The sequence below is a fragment of the Dromaius novaehollandiae genome, chromosome 8 (genome assembly GCF_036370855.1).
Source record: "Dromaius novaehollandiae isolate bDroNov1 chromosome 8, bDroNov1.hap1, whole genome shotgun sequence".
NCBI lineage: Eukaryota > Metazoa > Chordata > Aves > Casuariiformes > Dromaiidae > Dromaius > Dromaius novaehollandiae.
Window position 1 is genome coordinate 7,431,913 of NC_088105.1, and position 16,076 is coordinate 7,447,988.

At 34.6% G+C, this 16,076-nt stretch overlaps 1 protein-coding gene across 3 annotated transcripts in view; it reads left to right on the forward strand.

Annotated features, from left to right (window-relative positions):
- The window catches only part of TPR (translocated promoter region, nuclear basket protein), a 42,850-nt gene that overhangs the window by 3,428 nt on the left and 23,346 nt on the right, over positions 1-16,076 (forward strand). For all 3 annotated transcript variants that reach the window (XM_026101015.2, XM_026101016.2, XM_026101017.2), the window contains exons 4-24: positions 166-262; positions 615-718; positions 1,425-1,589; positions 2,371-2,463; positions 2,582-2,662; positions 4,067-4,154; positions 4,689-4,829; positions 5,837-5,928; positions 6,687-6,884; positions 7,522-7,629; positions 8,161-8,387; positions 9,247-9,410; positions 9,875-10,014; positions 10,100-10,248; positions 10,568-10,730; positions 11,188-11,322; positions 12,025-12,165; positions 12,335-12,503; positions 13,400-13,566; positions 14,266-14,418; positions 15,138-15,254. In XM_026101015.2, coding sequence (XP_025956800.2) covers positions 166-262; positions 615-718; positions 1,425-1,589; positions 2,371-2,463; positions 2,582-2,662; positions 4,067-4,154; positions 4,689-4,829; positions 5,837-5,928; positions 6,687-6,884; positions 7,522-7,629; positions 8,161-8,387; positions 9,247-9,410; positions 9,875-10,014; positions 10,100-10,248; positions 10,568-10,730; positions 11,188-11,322; positions 12,025-12,165; positions 12,335-12,503; positions 13,400-13,566; positions 14,266-14,418; positions 15,138-15,254 — 2,892 coding nt within the window. The remainder of the gene's footprint in view (positions 1-165; positions 263-614; positions 719-1,424; positions 1,590-2,370; positions 2,464-2,581; positions 2,663-4,066; positions 4,155-4,688; positions 4,830-5,836; positions 5,929-6,686; positions 6,885-7,521; positions 7,630-8,160; positions 8,388-9,246; positions 9,411-9,874; positions 10,015-10,099; positions 10,249-10,567; positions 10,731-11,187; positions 11,323-12,024; positions 12,166-12,334; positions 12,504-13,399; positions 13,567-14,265; positions 14,419-15,137; positions 15,255-16,076) is intronic.

Here is a 16,076-nt window from a genome sequence, read left to right on the forward strand (position 1 = left end):
CCCACTGCTGAACCATCTTATACCAGCTGCCAGTCGCTCTAGTTGGCTGGGATAACTTGCTGTTATTTAGCACAAGTCTCTGTGATGTTAAATGTAAATGATGACTATACACTGTCAAAGGAAGGTGATTACATTTCTTTAGTGCTCTTTTGCAATTTTTTTCAGAGCCATTTAAGTAGAGAAAAAGAAGAACTGGAAGCTGAAAAGAGAGATTTGGTTCGAACAAGTGAAAGACGATCTCAGGAAGTTGAACATTTAAATGGTATAGTCAAGAATAAATTAACAAAATAGTTCACATCCGTATTTTAAAAGATTTGCTTGAAGAATTGGGCTGGTATGGAGTATCCAGTTTGTGTAGGCAGCTCCCAATAATGGACTAGCAGAAAACAGAATTTAGTCTGGGGAGAAGAAATGAGGCAGGAAGTTACGTGCACGTTGTAGAAAAATGCAGTGTTTTGATAAATGGTGCTTGGCTTTGCAGACAGAAAATCATACCAAAATTGCCAATGTTCTCATCATAAGTTATCAGTCTTCATTCTTTACCTAGTTAATAGGTAAAACTAATACTTTCACCATTCATTCATTTACATTGGTTTCTCTCCTCCCTCCCCCAGAGGATGTTAAACGCTTAAACGAAAAACTTACAGAAGCAAACACAGAAAAGGTGAAACTTCAGTTAAAGTTAGATGAACTTCAAACGTCAGATGTTTCTGTGAAGGTGAGTAGTATTTTGTATCTGCTGTCCTTGTTAATGTGATAATGCTATCAAATAAGTTATTTACATATGATGTAATCATTGTTTTGTCATTACTAACTTTGAAAGTAGGTCAAACCATTTAAATGGTTCTTCTGTCATTTATGACGAAAGGTCTTATTATAAAATTGATGGCAGGATTTGGAAGTCAGAGGCATATATAGAGCAGGCAATATTTAGAGCTAATATTTAGAGCGCATCAGTTTGGGCAAGCATGGCCAAGTCTCAACAGTGGCAGTAGTAGCTGCTCCTACCCACTGGGAAGAAGGGCTGCAGGTCCCTGAAGCCAGGTAGAAAGGAGAAAAAAGTCTGTTTCTGAATATGCACCACTTCTATGTTGGCATAGTAAACTCCATGAAGAAGTGTAAAGGGAGGAAGAAGGTAATGGTTTGATATCTTAATTCGTTTTCTTTGACTAGAAGAAAATCTTTATGTTCCTGTCTGTTGTAAAAAAACAAACTTTGAGGAAACTAACTCGTGTCAAGAAGTTCTTTTTAGCCTGAGACAGATAAGTTAGTATTACCAGTGTAATAAGGAGCACCACCTCTCATTGGGTGCTATTTTCCAAATTACAGTGTTATTTTTACTTCTGCTCTGATGATAGTACTTTGATTAGATTCTTTATTTTCTATGGGACTGATACGATTACGTTGTGCAATTTTATTTTTAGTATCGTGAGAAAAGGTTGGAGCAAGAAAAAGAATTACTACAGAGCCAAAACACTTGGCTGAACACTGAGTTGAAAGCCAAAACAGATGAACTTCTACATACTGCCAGAGAAAAAGGCAATGAGATTTTGGAGCTTAAATGTAATTTGGAGAACAAGAAAGAGGAGGTAATAGAATTCCTGATTGTTGTGGTCATTTCGTATAAATAATACCGCATGATTAATTGAATCATTAACTGAATTAATACAATTATAGCACTTGATTTTATTTAAAGAAAAAATCAGTGTGTGTTTTGCAACTGTTGAGGAGTTGTGCTTTCTTTTAGCTTGTGATTTACAAGGAATATGTATGGTTACCGTTATCTAAAGTAGAAGAGTTTTTAATTATAAATGAGATATAAATTCATCTCATTTTAATTATAACCTAGAAACCAGAAATTTTGGAGTCCCTGAGAACACAAGGATATAATGGTATAATGCTGTTAAAATGTGCAGAAATACGGTTCTTACTTGGGGAAGGGGCAGATGAGTCTGACTTAGCATTCTTTAGATTGTACGGGTGTGATGATATTTTTGTTTTCCTGCAGCAAAACACGTGGCAGGATCAATGGCCATATTTTGAAAATACTGAGCTTCAGTGAGCTTCTGTTTAGGTACCTCGGCAGTTGTTTTTACAACTATTTGAACTGGTCAGGTTCTCTGTGGTGCTCAGCTTGTTTGAGAGCCCCCATTGAGAGAGACTACTTAGATGTATATAATTTTAACAATTTGGGGAAACTTGCTGTTTGATTTAGCTATATGCACAGGAGCAAAGACCATTAGAAATGTAACCTTTAATGCTATTTCTGGAACTCTTTTTTAAGTAGAAAACAGGGAGATGTGTATTTTCCGAAATGGTGGAAAGCGAAAAAAAATTTATACGTGATACTCTCATTTACTATTTGAACAGGTTTCCAGAATGGAGGAACAGGTAAACAGCTTAAAACAATCAAACGAAAATCTTCAGAAACATGTGGAAGACCTTTTGAGTAAATTGAAGGAGGTAAGAGAATTTGAAGTATGTGTGCGATGGGATTACGGTTGCTTCTACAATAAAAAAAAAAAGTGTGTGAAATAGAGATAATGGAGTGCTCCCCTGCCCTACCTCTTTAATTCACTAGGCAAAAGAACAACAAGCCAGTATGGAGGAAAGATTCCACAATGAACTGAATGCCCACATCAAATTATCCAACTTGTATAAGGTAAATCTAATGATCATTGTAGGTTGGTATTATTCTTGGGTCTAAATCTTGGGCTTAACTGTAATGCAGATCATTTTTTTGTATCTTTGTTTGGGTAACCGATATGACTAGGTACCTGAAATACTGTCTGTTTTGCTGATTATGATGATGTGTTAGGCAATGTTTGTAGTCTTACATTGCTTAGATCATTCTATTGATTAAACAAAACTCTGTTTGGAATAGTAATATTGTGCTCTCAACTTTGAGGCTTCATGTTGTGTGAATGTAGTTACATCTTAAAACATTGTAGCAGGGAATAGGGGGTCTTATATAAAGGATGACTGTGCAAGTGGTTTTTTATGCATGGTTAGCAGATGTTTGTTGAAATGAGCACTGCAAGTGTTAGTGATCTGATGAGAAGTGACTGAATGTCATGTGTCACTTGATTCAAGCATAATTTAAACAAGAAGTTTTTGTTGATTATTATTTTGTCAGCTTGTGGAGTGAAAGCCTTTTCCTGTAGTTTACTAAGACCAAATCTGCTAAAGAGGAGAACTGAATATTCTTCAGTTTATACATATGTATTGTACTCACCTAGGATTAAGTGGGTGGAATCTTTGAATTCTACATTAATATTAATATTTGTACAATAAAAAGAATTCCCTTCAATTAACAGCAAGCCACCAGCTAAGTTTTCTTGAGTATACTGGATTATCATTTACCTTTTCTTTTTTTTTTTTTTTTTTTTTTTTTACCTTTCTCCTATTTATCCTTTGCATTTATTATAGAAACATTGGTTTGAAGGGGGTTGAAGGTTTGCCTTTTGCCTAACATACAGTTCACTGTGTAAGTTTAATTGCTGATACAAAATATTAAAAGTATCGAGATTCAGTGCTGTCCCATTAGAGCCTACTCTGAACCTTCTGCTTAGCAGGAGTTCCATCAACTTTGTTTGCATTGTTTTCTCTGCTTGTTCAGTTGTTGTCTTTAACGGAATTCCAGAATTACTTAGGTATTGTACAGTCTTGCACTTGTGAGATCTTTTAACTGAGAGCAAAAAAATTAGTGTTGATATATCAGTCCCTAAAAATCTCAAATTTTTAAGAATGAACAAAACTGAATACTTAAATTTCTCCAAACTATTTTTTTTCAGTAAAGGAAAAAACAGCACTCTATAAAACAGCTAAAGGGCGTACAAACGTACGCGTTAGTTGGCCTTGTCATGTCAAATCAATGCCTGACACTTTTTTTTTTTTTTTTAAACTGTCACGTGGGAAGTTTTTATCTAAGTGAGAATTAAACTAAGTGGAAACAGAATTGTCCGGTTTAGGTGACTCTTGTACGCAAAAACAGTTTGGGCTTTCTAGTAAAGATATATTTGCTATTGCTAAATAATGAAATGTTAAATAAAATGCTTGTATGTAGAGTGCTGCTGATGATTCAGAGGCAAAGAGCAATGAACTGACAGGAGCAGTAGAAGAATTGCACAAGCTTCTGAAGGAAGCAGGTGAAGGTAAGCTGTGTGAGAGAAATGGCAAATGTGAAAAAACTGTTAGTTTGTGTTCCTTTGGAACAAAATTGACATTTTGAAAAACAGTTATGGAGTGTTTATGAAGGGAAATAATTAGACCTTTTTTTTTTTTTTTGGATGGAGGAAACATCAATCATTTGTTAAGAGAAATTTTACACAAATATTTGAATTTATTTGGGTGTGAGAGGGTGTTCAGTGTACCTGGGGCTTTTACTTTGGGCTTTGATTAGAAGACCCAGTTTCGCCAGATATCTCTTCATTTGAGTTTCTCACTTTAGATTTCTTTTCATTGATAAAAGGGCAATTCATATTTTTATATGAATTTATATATACTCTTCTCTTCTAAGCAAAAGTGATAAGCACGAGTGCATGCTTCTGTCCTGCCAGTGGTTTATTCTTATCAACACGGGCTTCTGCAGACCATATGAAAATAAAGTGAAATTTAAGGTGTTTTTGCAAACTTTGGCCTTTATAAAGGAAAAAAACCCCAAACCTTGTTGTCTGATTTAATTTTAGCTAATAAAGCAACCCAGGAGCATTTAGCTGAAGTGGAAGAATCAAAAGCTGCAATGGAAAAAGAACTGAGAGAAAAGATCAGTAAGCTGGAAAAAGAGCTAGAGAATGCAAATGACCTGCTGTCTGCTACAAAACGTAAAGGTAAGGGTAGCATTAGGATACAAAGCCTGAGACTTCATGTACTTCAGTTCCTAAATAGTCTTTCATGAAATTACTGTGCTAGAATTTCCAAATGAAGTAAGTGCATTAATCTTAATTCATCTTTCGTCATCTCTAATCATGCATTTTCGAAGCTTTTATACAAATATATGTATAGATTCTATCAGAAAATGCATTTCTAACAAAAAAACTTCAGAAAACTTCTTGATAATTTGACATATTTTTTCAAAGAAGAGGGAGAGAGATGTTTCCTTAAGGCTGAATTATCCTGCTTTTATTTATTTGTTTGTTTTTTGAGAGGGTAGTGGGGAGGTTAAAATATTCTTGCTGTCTCTTAAAAAAAAAAAAAAAGAAGAAAAGAAAAAAACCCTTTGTCCTTAAATTTTTGTTTAACATTAAATTATACTCAATGTCTGCTGGTTTAGTTCTGTCAGTGTGAAATCTTTTGTGTTTTCTGTTGGGAAGAAAAATCTGCTGCTGTTTAAGCTTGTTTGTAGCTAATATATGCAGGCAAAAGGATAGTGAAGGAGCAGAGAAGCACTAACTATACTTGCTATCTCTGTATGTAAATTTAATGAAAGTGAACAAGTACTCTGCCACTCTAAGCCTCCTGCAAAGCTTGCTAAGAAATCTGGTGTTAAACTTTGCTATCTTGCTTGTTTTTAGCACTTGCTATTTCAATTATTTGCATTTTGGAATGATCTAAATTTGAAGAGTCTAACAGTAAAAGTTTTTGTGATTTCAAAGAACTTGAGAATATATGACATTGGAATATAATGCATAATACGAGTGAATTACACGTGTATATATAATTTAGATTACAGACAAATTTTTAACCCAGTAACTTTACGGACTTGAAATATAGTTGTTTAAAGTATGATAGCTATAAAATGCAAAGGTATTTGAAGATTTGTTCTTTGTTTTATTAACAAATATTTATAGTGAGAATTATAGCAGCTTTTTAATGGTATTTGGGATTATGTTTTCAGGAGCCATACTGTCTGAGGAGGAACTAGCAGCTATGTCTCCTACTGCTGCAGCAGTTGCTAAAGTAGTCAAACCTGGAATGAAATTAACTGAGGTAAGTGAGACACTCTTCAAGTTTCAAGGCCTGTGAAAAGCCAACAGCAAGACTTGCTTGCCTCATTATTAATATAAGAATAGAGACTTTTATTCATTTTCTGGGATTTGTTACAATAAGTGACCGAAGTCACAATCTTCTCACATGCTTGAGGCAGATTTTGCCAGGTAAACTACTGAATTACTGGGATTTTTATGCAATATACCATATAGTTTTCTTCAATGTAATATCAAAGAATTTGTTGCTGTTGCTGTTTTTTGCCCCCTGAAGTACATTTTATTTGTGTATATCAACTTTTTTTTAAAGAAACTATTCTGCTGTGTCTTATGCTTGCAGAAAAAAATGAACATAATGATAAATCATACATAGTTTAGGGTTTTTTTCACTTCCATGCAATGGTCGAGTATTTTCTTTTTGTTTGTTTTTTGCTTCTGTCTAGCCATTAAATTGTCTTCTTTCACTGTTTGTTGCTTTCTAATGGGATACTAATCTCTATACTTTATTGTCTTAAACTTGCATAAGATTTGCTCCCTTTACGTTTATTACAATTGGACTGTAAATGATTGCAGTTTTTAAGTTAATATGGATAACTGCTTTTCCATGATATAAGTCATGAGCAAACATTAAAAAAAAAAGTCCAGTTTTTTTCTTTAATTAGTTTAGAGTTGTATAAAATTATACTGCCCAAAGGTATGACTTGTTGAATTACTGGTGATTCTTTGATACATCTGGACAGACTTCAAATTTTTTTGTTGCAGCTGTACAATGCATATGTAGAAACTCAGGATCAGTTGCTTTTGGAAAAGCTGGAGAATAAGAGAATTAATAAATATTTGGATGAAATAGTGCAGGAAGTGGAAGCCAAAGCACCAATCTTAAAACGGCAGCGTGAAGAATTTGAGCGCTCCCAGAAAGCTGTTGCTAGTCTGTCTGCAAAGCTTGAACAAGCTATGAAGGTCAGTATAAAAGAAAGGGGAAATAGTATGTAAAGGATATGGAAGCAATGGATTTTGGTAATTACTTAATCTTGTGAGTTACTAGTAAATATATAAAATGGATTTTTTAGTCAGCCATTATTGTGGGAAAATGTCTGTTGAACTTCTTAGCTTGAGATTTATAGACTATACATAGTATTCTTTGGACATAGTGTTTTTCAGAGTTTACATTACATTGAAGGCTTAAACGCAGTAACTTTTAACCTCTGACTTTCTATGCGAGTTGAATTCTTTATGTAAACAAAAATTTTGTATCTGTCTGTCCAAAGAAATAAAACTGGACTTTGCCCAGTTCCTGTTTCTTTTAAAAAAAGTATGGACATTCAGCACTAATGTAGCATTAAACATGGCTTTTGATTCTAAAATATGCAGAGTTTAACCTCTGTAGTGTAATTTAAAGTAATCAAGCTTTGGAGTTGCACATTTTAATTGAAGAAAGAGAACTAATGGTTGGTCTTCAAGAAGCAAATAAGTAGATAATTAAAGTTAGAGCTATTGTGCAGTTTAATTCACAAGGCCATGTTTGACTTCATCTCTTTGGGAAGAAGTGCGTCTTAACTGAGTTGATGTGTATTCCTTAATGTTTGTGTACTTGAAGGAAATCCAGCGATTACAGGAGGATGCTGATAAAGCCAATAAGCATGCCTCTATGCTTGAAAGAGAAAACCAGAGACTGGAAATACAAGTAAAAGACCTTTCACAGCAGGTAGAACAAATGTTATGTTTTTAAAATGTACTATTTACAATTTACTTATTAATATGGTGCTGCATTTTTCTTGTTAACTTGGGAGTTGTATTCAGCCATTCAGGTAGACTTTGGTTGTCACAAGAGCCTTTGTGATATTAAAAGCATATGTGTGCTTTTTCACATTTCTGCTTATGAAATTATAATAAGTTTAGCTGGATAAAAGTGGTGCTGTTTAGGACAGTTCAAGATCTGTCATGGGAAACAGCAGTATAACTTTCTTTGTGTTTGTTTAATTGGCATGTGCTGTGATCTGTTCGCAGAACTGAAAACCAAGAATACCCACTTCTAATTTTGACATGGTTTCCCTTTCTTGAACTGTCTTTTCTATACTCTAGTTATCTTACATGGATTTATTGATGTAATAGTGCAAGTGTTGTAGATGTATGAGGGAAGAAAAAACTTGCTTTCAACTATTTTCCTTCTATATTGTTTTTCACAGTCAGCTGTTAAAGCTGTGTGCAATTCTTACACTAGAATGTTCTCTTTCAGATTCGTGTGCTCTTAATGGAACTTGAAGAAGCTAGAGGCAATCATGTGATTCGTGATGAAGAAGTGAGCTCTGCTGACATCAGTAGCTCTTCTGAAGTAATATCTCAACATCTAGTCTCTTACAGAAATATTGAAGAACTTCAGCAGCAGAATCAGCGTCTCTTGGTGGCTCTTCGGGAGCTAGGAGAGGCCAGGGAAAAGGAGGAGCAAGAAACAACATCATCCAAGTAAGCTCTTTGTTCATTCTAATAAGGAGTTCACACCAAGTAGTAACAGGGCTTTATTTAAACAGTTCTTTCAAATTTTTTTGGTTTTATTGTTATTAATTATGTGTATATATACATGTGCATATGTGTGTACACTCATGAGCAGACATGCAATTCAAATCAAGGCAAATTGTTATTAAGCAGCATTGTCTTAGTTTCAGATTAAAACCCTGTGTAGTTGTATATTGTCATTCCTTTTCATCGCTTTTTATTTAGCTAATGTAAAAAACGTTGCTCTTCCAAAATTTCTTCCTAAAAACTTTTCCTAACCCACAGATGCACAGCAGTATGAGAACATACACTGAAATTCAAGCCTTTCATAATAGTAGAATTGTGTGTACAATCTTTTAGACTTGTAACATTCAGAACAGAGAAATATTAGTCTTTCAGTGAATGGGATTTCAAACGGTAGTGTTATCTTTCAAAAAAGAAGAGTTGATTTTAAGTTTTCAGTCCTGTTAGCTGAGGAAAATACTTAATATATGTGTATCTGATTCACTAGCTATAAAGCCCAACAGAGACTCCGTTCTGTGTTTTAAGTTCTTAGCCTGATTCTCTGTTTATGATGCTGTTGTGTGAAGTCGTTCACGTGAATATAATTACATCTATTCTGCTCTTCATGGAAGAGGTCACCTTTCTTTGTCATCTATAAAATAAAACGTCCAAAGGCCAAATCTTCCTGTAAATTTGGTCAAAAATTTCAGTGGTGCTTAACTTTCAAAGATAGAATAAATGTTGACTGAAAGACAGAATGAAAGAATTGTGTTACCTTGGTATACCTTGCTGTGTAAGTTACTAAAACAACTGTTCTTGGTTTCAGAATTTCTGAGCTTCAGAGTCAACTTGAAGAAGCTCTCAATGAGCTAGAGAAGCTGCGTGAATCACGTCATCACCAGTTGCAGCTTGTTGAGTCTATAGTTCGTCAGCGTGACATGTTCCGCATACTGCTGGCGCAGACCACAGGAGCTATCATTCCTTTGCAAGGTGGGCTTCACATTTCTGCGCCCTTCAAAAAAATAACATTGTTATTTGTTACAAGCTTTCAGAAATGGTGCTAGTAACTCTCTGTTAATATGGTATTCATTTTTTACCCTTAGTCACTGGAAAATCCACAAATTTGGATTCAGGTACATGGTTGTAGTTTTATAGCGTGATGAATTACCACATATTGACTGAGCTTTAGCAGTAACTACATGTGTTCTGCTAGCCTGCTGTAGGTATTAAGCAGAACATGTAGGCATATGCTTCCTTTTCTGATGTTGAAGTTAATTGTTTCACCCTGTGTTTTGGTATTTGCTAGAAAAAATGGACAATCACTTGGTTAGGAGAGCCCAAGAGTTTCCAAATAACAGTGCTATTCGTAGCCACATTTAAATGTGGTTATACGATCTTCTGCTTTGGCAAGTGTTCTTTTAGTTGTCTTTAAAATCCTCTTTATCTTTATTTAGCTTCGGGTATATTACCGGAGGAGGTTTCTCTTACATCCACTCCAAAACGCTCAGCTATACCTCAAGCCATGTCAACTCCTGCTCCAGTATCAATGACTGAGTCAGTGGAGACTGTGGAGGCTAAGGCTGCACTTAAGCAGGTATGTTTTTCAGTAAGCACTGCAGAAAGTTATCGTTATTTCTTTTTACTTATGTAAGTACTTCTGTGTCTGTTCTTTGATGTAGTTGCAGGAAGTTTTTGAGAACTATAAAAAAGAAAAGGCAGAGAATGACAAGTTGCTGAATGAACAAAACGAAAAACTTCAGGAGCAAGTCACAGACTTGAGGTCACAAAATGCAAAGATATCCACACAGCTGGAGTTTGCCTCCAAACGGTAAATCAGCTATTTAATTGCATTTCCTTATTTGTGTAGCCTTTGTCAATAGAATCATGCTGCATGCTTTGTGTTAAACTACAGTTTGCTCAGGAAGAATTGCCATAAAGCACTAATATTGTCTACTGAGCTAAAGACAAAAAATAATGAAAGTGGGATCAAGAATATACTGTCTAGTTGCATGAGCCCCTTAGAAGGCTACCTGAAAACTAGCATGTGTGAACATGAAACATATAGCTGTGTGTGTGTATCTCCTACAATTAAATTCAAACAATTTAACTTGAGGAATATATACTTCGCTTTGTTGTTCCATGTGAAGTTATGAAATGCTTCAGGATAACGTGGAAGGGTATCGTCGAGAAATAACATCTTTGCATGAGAGAAACCAGAAACTCACAGCTACAACTCAGAAGCAAGAGCAGATAATTAACACTATGACTCAGGACCTGAGGGGAGCTAATGAAAAACTGGCAGTGGCAGAAGTGAGTAACACAATACATTATACTCCCAGATATTCTGAGTTAGTACAAGAGTTTTTCTTATGACTATTTTCAGGGCTGTCAGAACTCTTTTTGGCTGTTAAATTTGTCATAGCTTGTGTGGATGTGTGTTGAGATATTTTGTGGAATGTTACAAATGAATATGTTAAATATATCAAGTACTGAGGGAAGACGAAACATCTTGGGAGTGTTGTTCCAATACCCATATTTAAAGAGAAAACAAAATGTGATTTATCAAACAGTTAACGCTCTTATAGTTTTGGGCTTATTTGCATAAATGTGATTTTTACAAATCTGTAATCTTAAATCAAGAGCTGCTTATTTTTTTCTTAATTAGGAGTGCTAACATCATAAAAGTAAGAAAGATTGTCCAAATTAAAATTAATGCACCAATTCGGGATTGATAGCAAGTAGCAACATGAACTTTGTTATCTTAAAGGTGAGAGCAGAAAACTTAAAAAAAGAGAAAGATATCTTGAAGATGTCAGATGTGCGCTTGACTCAGCAACGTGAATCTTTATTAGTTGAACAAAGAGGACAGAACTTACTGCTTACTAATTTACGAACTATTCAGGTATGTGATATTATTTATATTCTAGTCTGGTCAGTCTTTCAGTCAATACCCATTGAAATTGCTTTCAACAGTGATTGGATTGAGTCTTAAAGAGGAGCTTTTGTTACAAATTTTTGTTACAAATTGACACACAAATTCCTTGAGTGACTTGTGTAAACAAATTTGTCATTCTTGTACTAAATTATGATGATCGGTTATTTACGTGGGCAAATTCTTGAGAATTTTGAGTCAATGAGAAGGATTTTCACATTAAACTGGGAACAAAATGCATAAAATAAAAATTGAAAGGAAAAAACTGTTATGTTAACTTTGATAGTAGTAAAATTTACTATTGCCTGCCTTGGCAATTTATTTTCCTGTTTTTTAGATATATTGAATACTTTTGCAACATTTGTCATGTGACTGATATTTCTGTAGTAATCTTTTTTTTATTTTAATCCCTGGAATTAGACCATATAGATTTTCTTCTAGTAATATTTATTGTATTAGTATTATTAAAGAGTTTTTCAAAGCAAAGTCAAACGTTGTAAGTGCTACTTTTCAAAATATTCTGTATGTCTACCTATTATTACTTGCTCGATGCAGTAATTATTTTGTAGATAGAAGTGTTGTAAACAATATCTCTGTAAGAAGTGCTATAATAATTCGGAAGAAAATTATTCAAATGTATTGTAAGCATAGTGCATTTTTGCTCTTTATCAGGGAATACTGGAGAGGTCTGAGACAGAAACCAAACAAAGACTCAATAATCAGATAGAAAAGCTAGAGCGTGAGATATCTCAGCTGAAGAAGAAACTAGAAAGCGAGGTGGAACAAAGGCATGCCCTTACCAAAAATCAAGAGGTAAGTATATTTATAAACTTGTTAAACTTATTTTAGTGAAAATAAAAGCACAGTTGCATGGTTTCTGCCAGTTTACAATGCTGTATTTGTCATATGTGAAATTTCTAAATGTACTGGGTGTTTGTGCTGTGTGTGAATAATTACAAATGTAAAAACATTGTCTTAACAGGTTCATATCCTGGATCTGAAGAGGCAACTTGAGACTGAGACAAACCGTCATGTTAACACCAAGGAACTTCTGAAAAATGCCCAAAAAGAAACTGCAGTTTTGAAACAGCAGCTGAATAATACAGAGGCTCAGTTAGCATCTCAGTCCTCACAGAGGGCTCCAGGGAAAGGTAAAAAAAAATTCAGTGCAGGAAAAAATCTTATGTTAAGCACTGCTATATGCAAATTTGGTAAAATTCATCCTCATTTAGAATTAGGAAAATACACTAAAGAATAAGTCTTTATTATTATTACTGCAGTCACAAGGTTAACCAGGGTGAGCTTTTTGTGATTTTGGTTTTTTTTGTTTATTTGTTTTGAGCAGCAGAGTTGGTTTCATGTCACTACTGTTTATTTTAAAAAGTTCTTTCAGTACTGTTTTGTATATTTAACATTGGAGGTTTCAAGGCACTGCTTAAAAAACACTTCTTAATTCCTATCAGAAGTGTGAGGTTTCTACTGCTGCATGTGTAACAATTGTGTAGCAATATTTATAGCTAGGAATGTACTTAAATTGTCAGACAATTCTGCAGAGGGTGTGTGTGTGGGTGTGTGTGTTTTACGTTGAAACCTGAAAAGATTTCAGGTTTTCAATGGAATAGTAGTTTAAAGAACAGTGATTTCAGTAGAGCGGTGTTTTAACTTAGCTGCGCTTAGCCTGTGTTTCCAGATTCTCAAATTTAGCAGTCTCAAAGCATATATTATTACTTTGACTGGACTTACCTGAGGTGATTTCAGAAACATTCCAGTCAAGTGACTGCAAAATAAGAATACGTGTATTTCTGAGTGTGTTTATTTGGAATAGAAAAATGTACAGAAAATCTTTCTTTCATGTATTACTTTTTCAGCACCTTATAAATGCAACAAGTTCTTTGAGGGCTATTGCTATTGAAATTTATTTGGCTGTGTAAAAATTGTGACGTAAATAAACGAGCTACTTCCCTTATCCCCAAGTGACTTTTGTATCATCTGCATGTAAAAACTGAACTAGACTTGTACGGTTAATGAATATGTTCTAATATTATAGGTCAGCCAAATACAAATGAAGATGTGGATGATCTCATAAGTCGACTAAGACAAGCTGAGGAACAAGTTAATGACCTGAGAGAGAGACTCAAGACTAGTTCTAGTAATGTGGAACAGTACCGGGCTATGGTTCTTAGTCTAGAGGAATCTCTTAATAAGGAAAAACAAGTAAGTAGATAACAATTAATTAGCCTTGTCTATTAGAGCAAAACAGAAACAAGATGAACAGTATTTATTTTTTATTATTTATACTGTAATCTGTCGGCTCATGGGAAGAATCATAAAGAAACTAAAGTTAGTCTAGAAGGCATTACAAAATAGTCTAGTAAGACCATATATTAGAGAACTTGATTAAAAACACTTTTAGTGATGGGAATGTTAAACTTTTTTGTAGCAGACTTTTAAAACATAAATTTGACTCGAGGCTGGACTCTGCCAATGTCTTCCTTCAAAAGGAGAAGTGTGTTTAAGAACTCTTCCTATAATCCTGTGATTATTGATAACAAAAACATTAATTAGCATTCAATCAAAAGCATTTACTCTTTGATGAAGAAGGTGTGAATTTAAGGTCTTTAGTCAGTCTCTTACTTTAACTGTATTGCAGACTTAATGTGTAATAAACAACTTATATTGGTTGTTGCATACTTGAATGAAGTCATCTAAAACTTTTTCAGATATGCTTCATGAGGTATTGCAGTTTTGGAACATTTGTATTAATGTTTTCAATGGTATTTGGATTTTGTGTTCTAAATGAGATGCTGAGAATACCTATTCTGGCTTAAAATCATTACTAAAATACGGGTTTCGCATCAGAATACCATATTTGAAGCAAAATATTAATTGGATTTCTTATGGAATTTGATGAAGGTGACAGAGGAAGTTCGTGCAACAGTTGAAACTCGTCTGAAGGAATCATCAGAGTATCAAGCGCAGCTAGAAAAGAAGCTGATGGAGGCAGAGAAAGAAAAGCAAGAACTTCAAGAGGAGAAGCGTAAAGCTGTGGAGAGTATGGAACAACAGGTTTGCACTGAATGCTCACCCCTTAACTCCTTTGTAAAGAGTATGCTGGCATGTGCTTCCAAGTAATTCTGTAAACATAAATTTGTTTTCATTTCCCTCTGTAGCGGGAATGCAGTGTAGTACTGTCCAAAACCAAATCTTCCCAAACAGATATAGAAAAGCCTTATTAAATTTGACAGGTTGATAAACATGAGTGATAGGTTAAGCTTATCACTTTATGAAGGTGGTGGTGTATTTAAAACCATCTGTATCCTCTTGAACTTTGAGCACAGTTTGCAGAAAAACATGACTAGAAGCCCGTGAGAAAGATTTCAGAAAAAACTTTTTGGAACACAAACCAAAAACGAATTTGTAGTATGGACATATACTAAAAACAGAATGGCCTGTGCCCTTTGCTCTGTTTTATGTTTGGGCCCTTATTGGGGCCGAAAGTAATAAGACAACTGCAACTAGCATTACTGCAAACCTGACTCTGAAAGAACAGTAATATATTTCTGCCAGAAACAACTCTGAATGTTAGTAAGTCAGAGTCTTGATGGTATTTCTCCTTAGACTAAAACTATTATAATATATATAGTCTTATAAACTAATAATAATATAATCATGCTTAGGTTCTAGATTATTCACGACTGTCTTCATTCAACACTCTGTAAAATACTTTGTTGTTTACAGTTATTTTATTTATTTTTTTTTCCTATGGTCTTTTCCTGTTGGTCTAGCTGTCAGAACTGAAGAAAAGTCTGTCAACTGTGCAATCGGAAGTTCAGGAAGCTCTTCAGAGAGCCGGAACAGCTCTAAATAATGAACAGCAAGCCAGACGTGACTGCCAGGAGCAAGTATGTTTGCAGTATTTGCCTATTTTAGCCAGAGGTGGTCAATTAATGTTAGTTTGCAATTGTTTTTCGCTTGAGCTCGAAAACATTTTTTTTGGTTAGTGTGGCTAGTCAGAGTTATTGGAGATGGAAAAAGCACTATAAGAGCATTTCCTCCGTTTTGTAACACAGCTGCTTCATTGTTTTACCTTATCAAACTTTGAACTAATATCAACTATACTGACTTTAAATATAAAATTATGCTGCAAATACAGTGTGTCCTATTTTAAAAACAGCAATAGAAGATGTGATGGATTACTGTGTCTAAGGTCTGTCCCATTACGTAAGAAATTGATTGTGGAATGTAATTAACTGTTTGTAATGAATTTCTATTTTCTTGGGGAGAAAAAAAAGGGAGAAAGAAAAACTGAACTCTTACAGTTAGACAGTGGGGTACCCCATATAAGCCAAAACAGGATGCATGTTCTCTAAAACTGTAGAGCAATATAATATTTAGCAGTACCTGGTAAGAATGTTGTCTTGTTACTGTCTGTTTTGCAGTGAATCTGCTTTTCTTCAGGAGAGAATTTTAACAACGCTGACTGGTTTGAAGGATCAAGGAGAACTTTTGGCTGTTGTTTAATCCAACCTAAAATCTAACTGAAAGGCTTTTCCATGTGTCAACTAATACTATAACCAAATTAGCCTGTCTTTAATTTTTACCCTCATGTAGTAAATATGCCTGCCCATTCACGTCTGGAAGTAGACAATCTTTAGACAAATTCCTGTCTTTTATCCACACAGAATCTACAGCAAGAGGATTGATTGCAGTATCTAGAGAGTGCT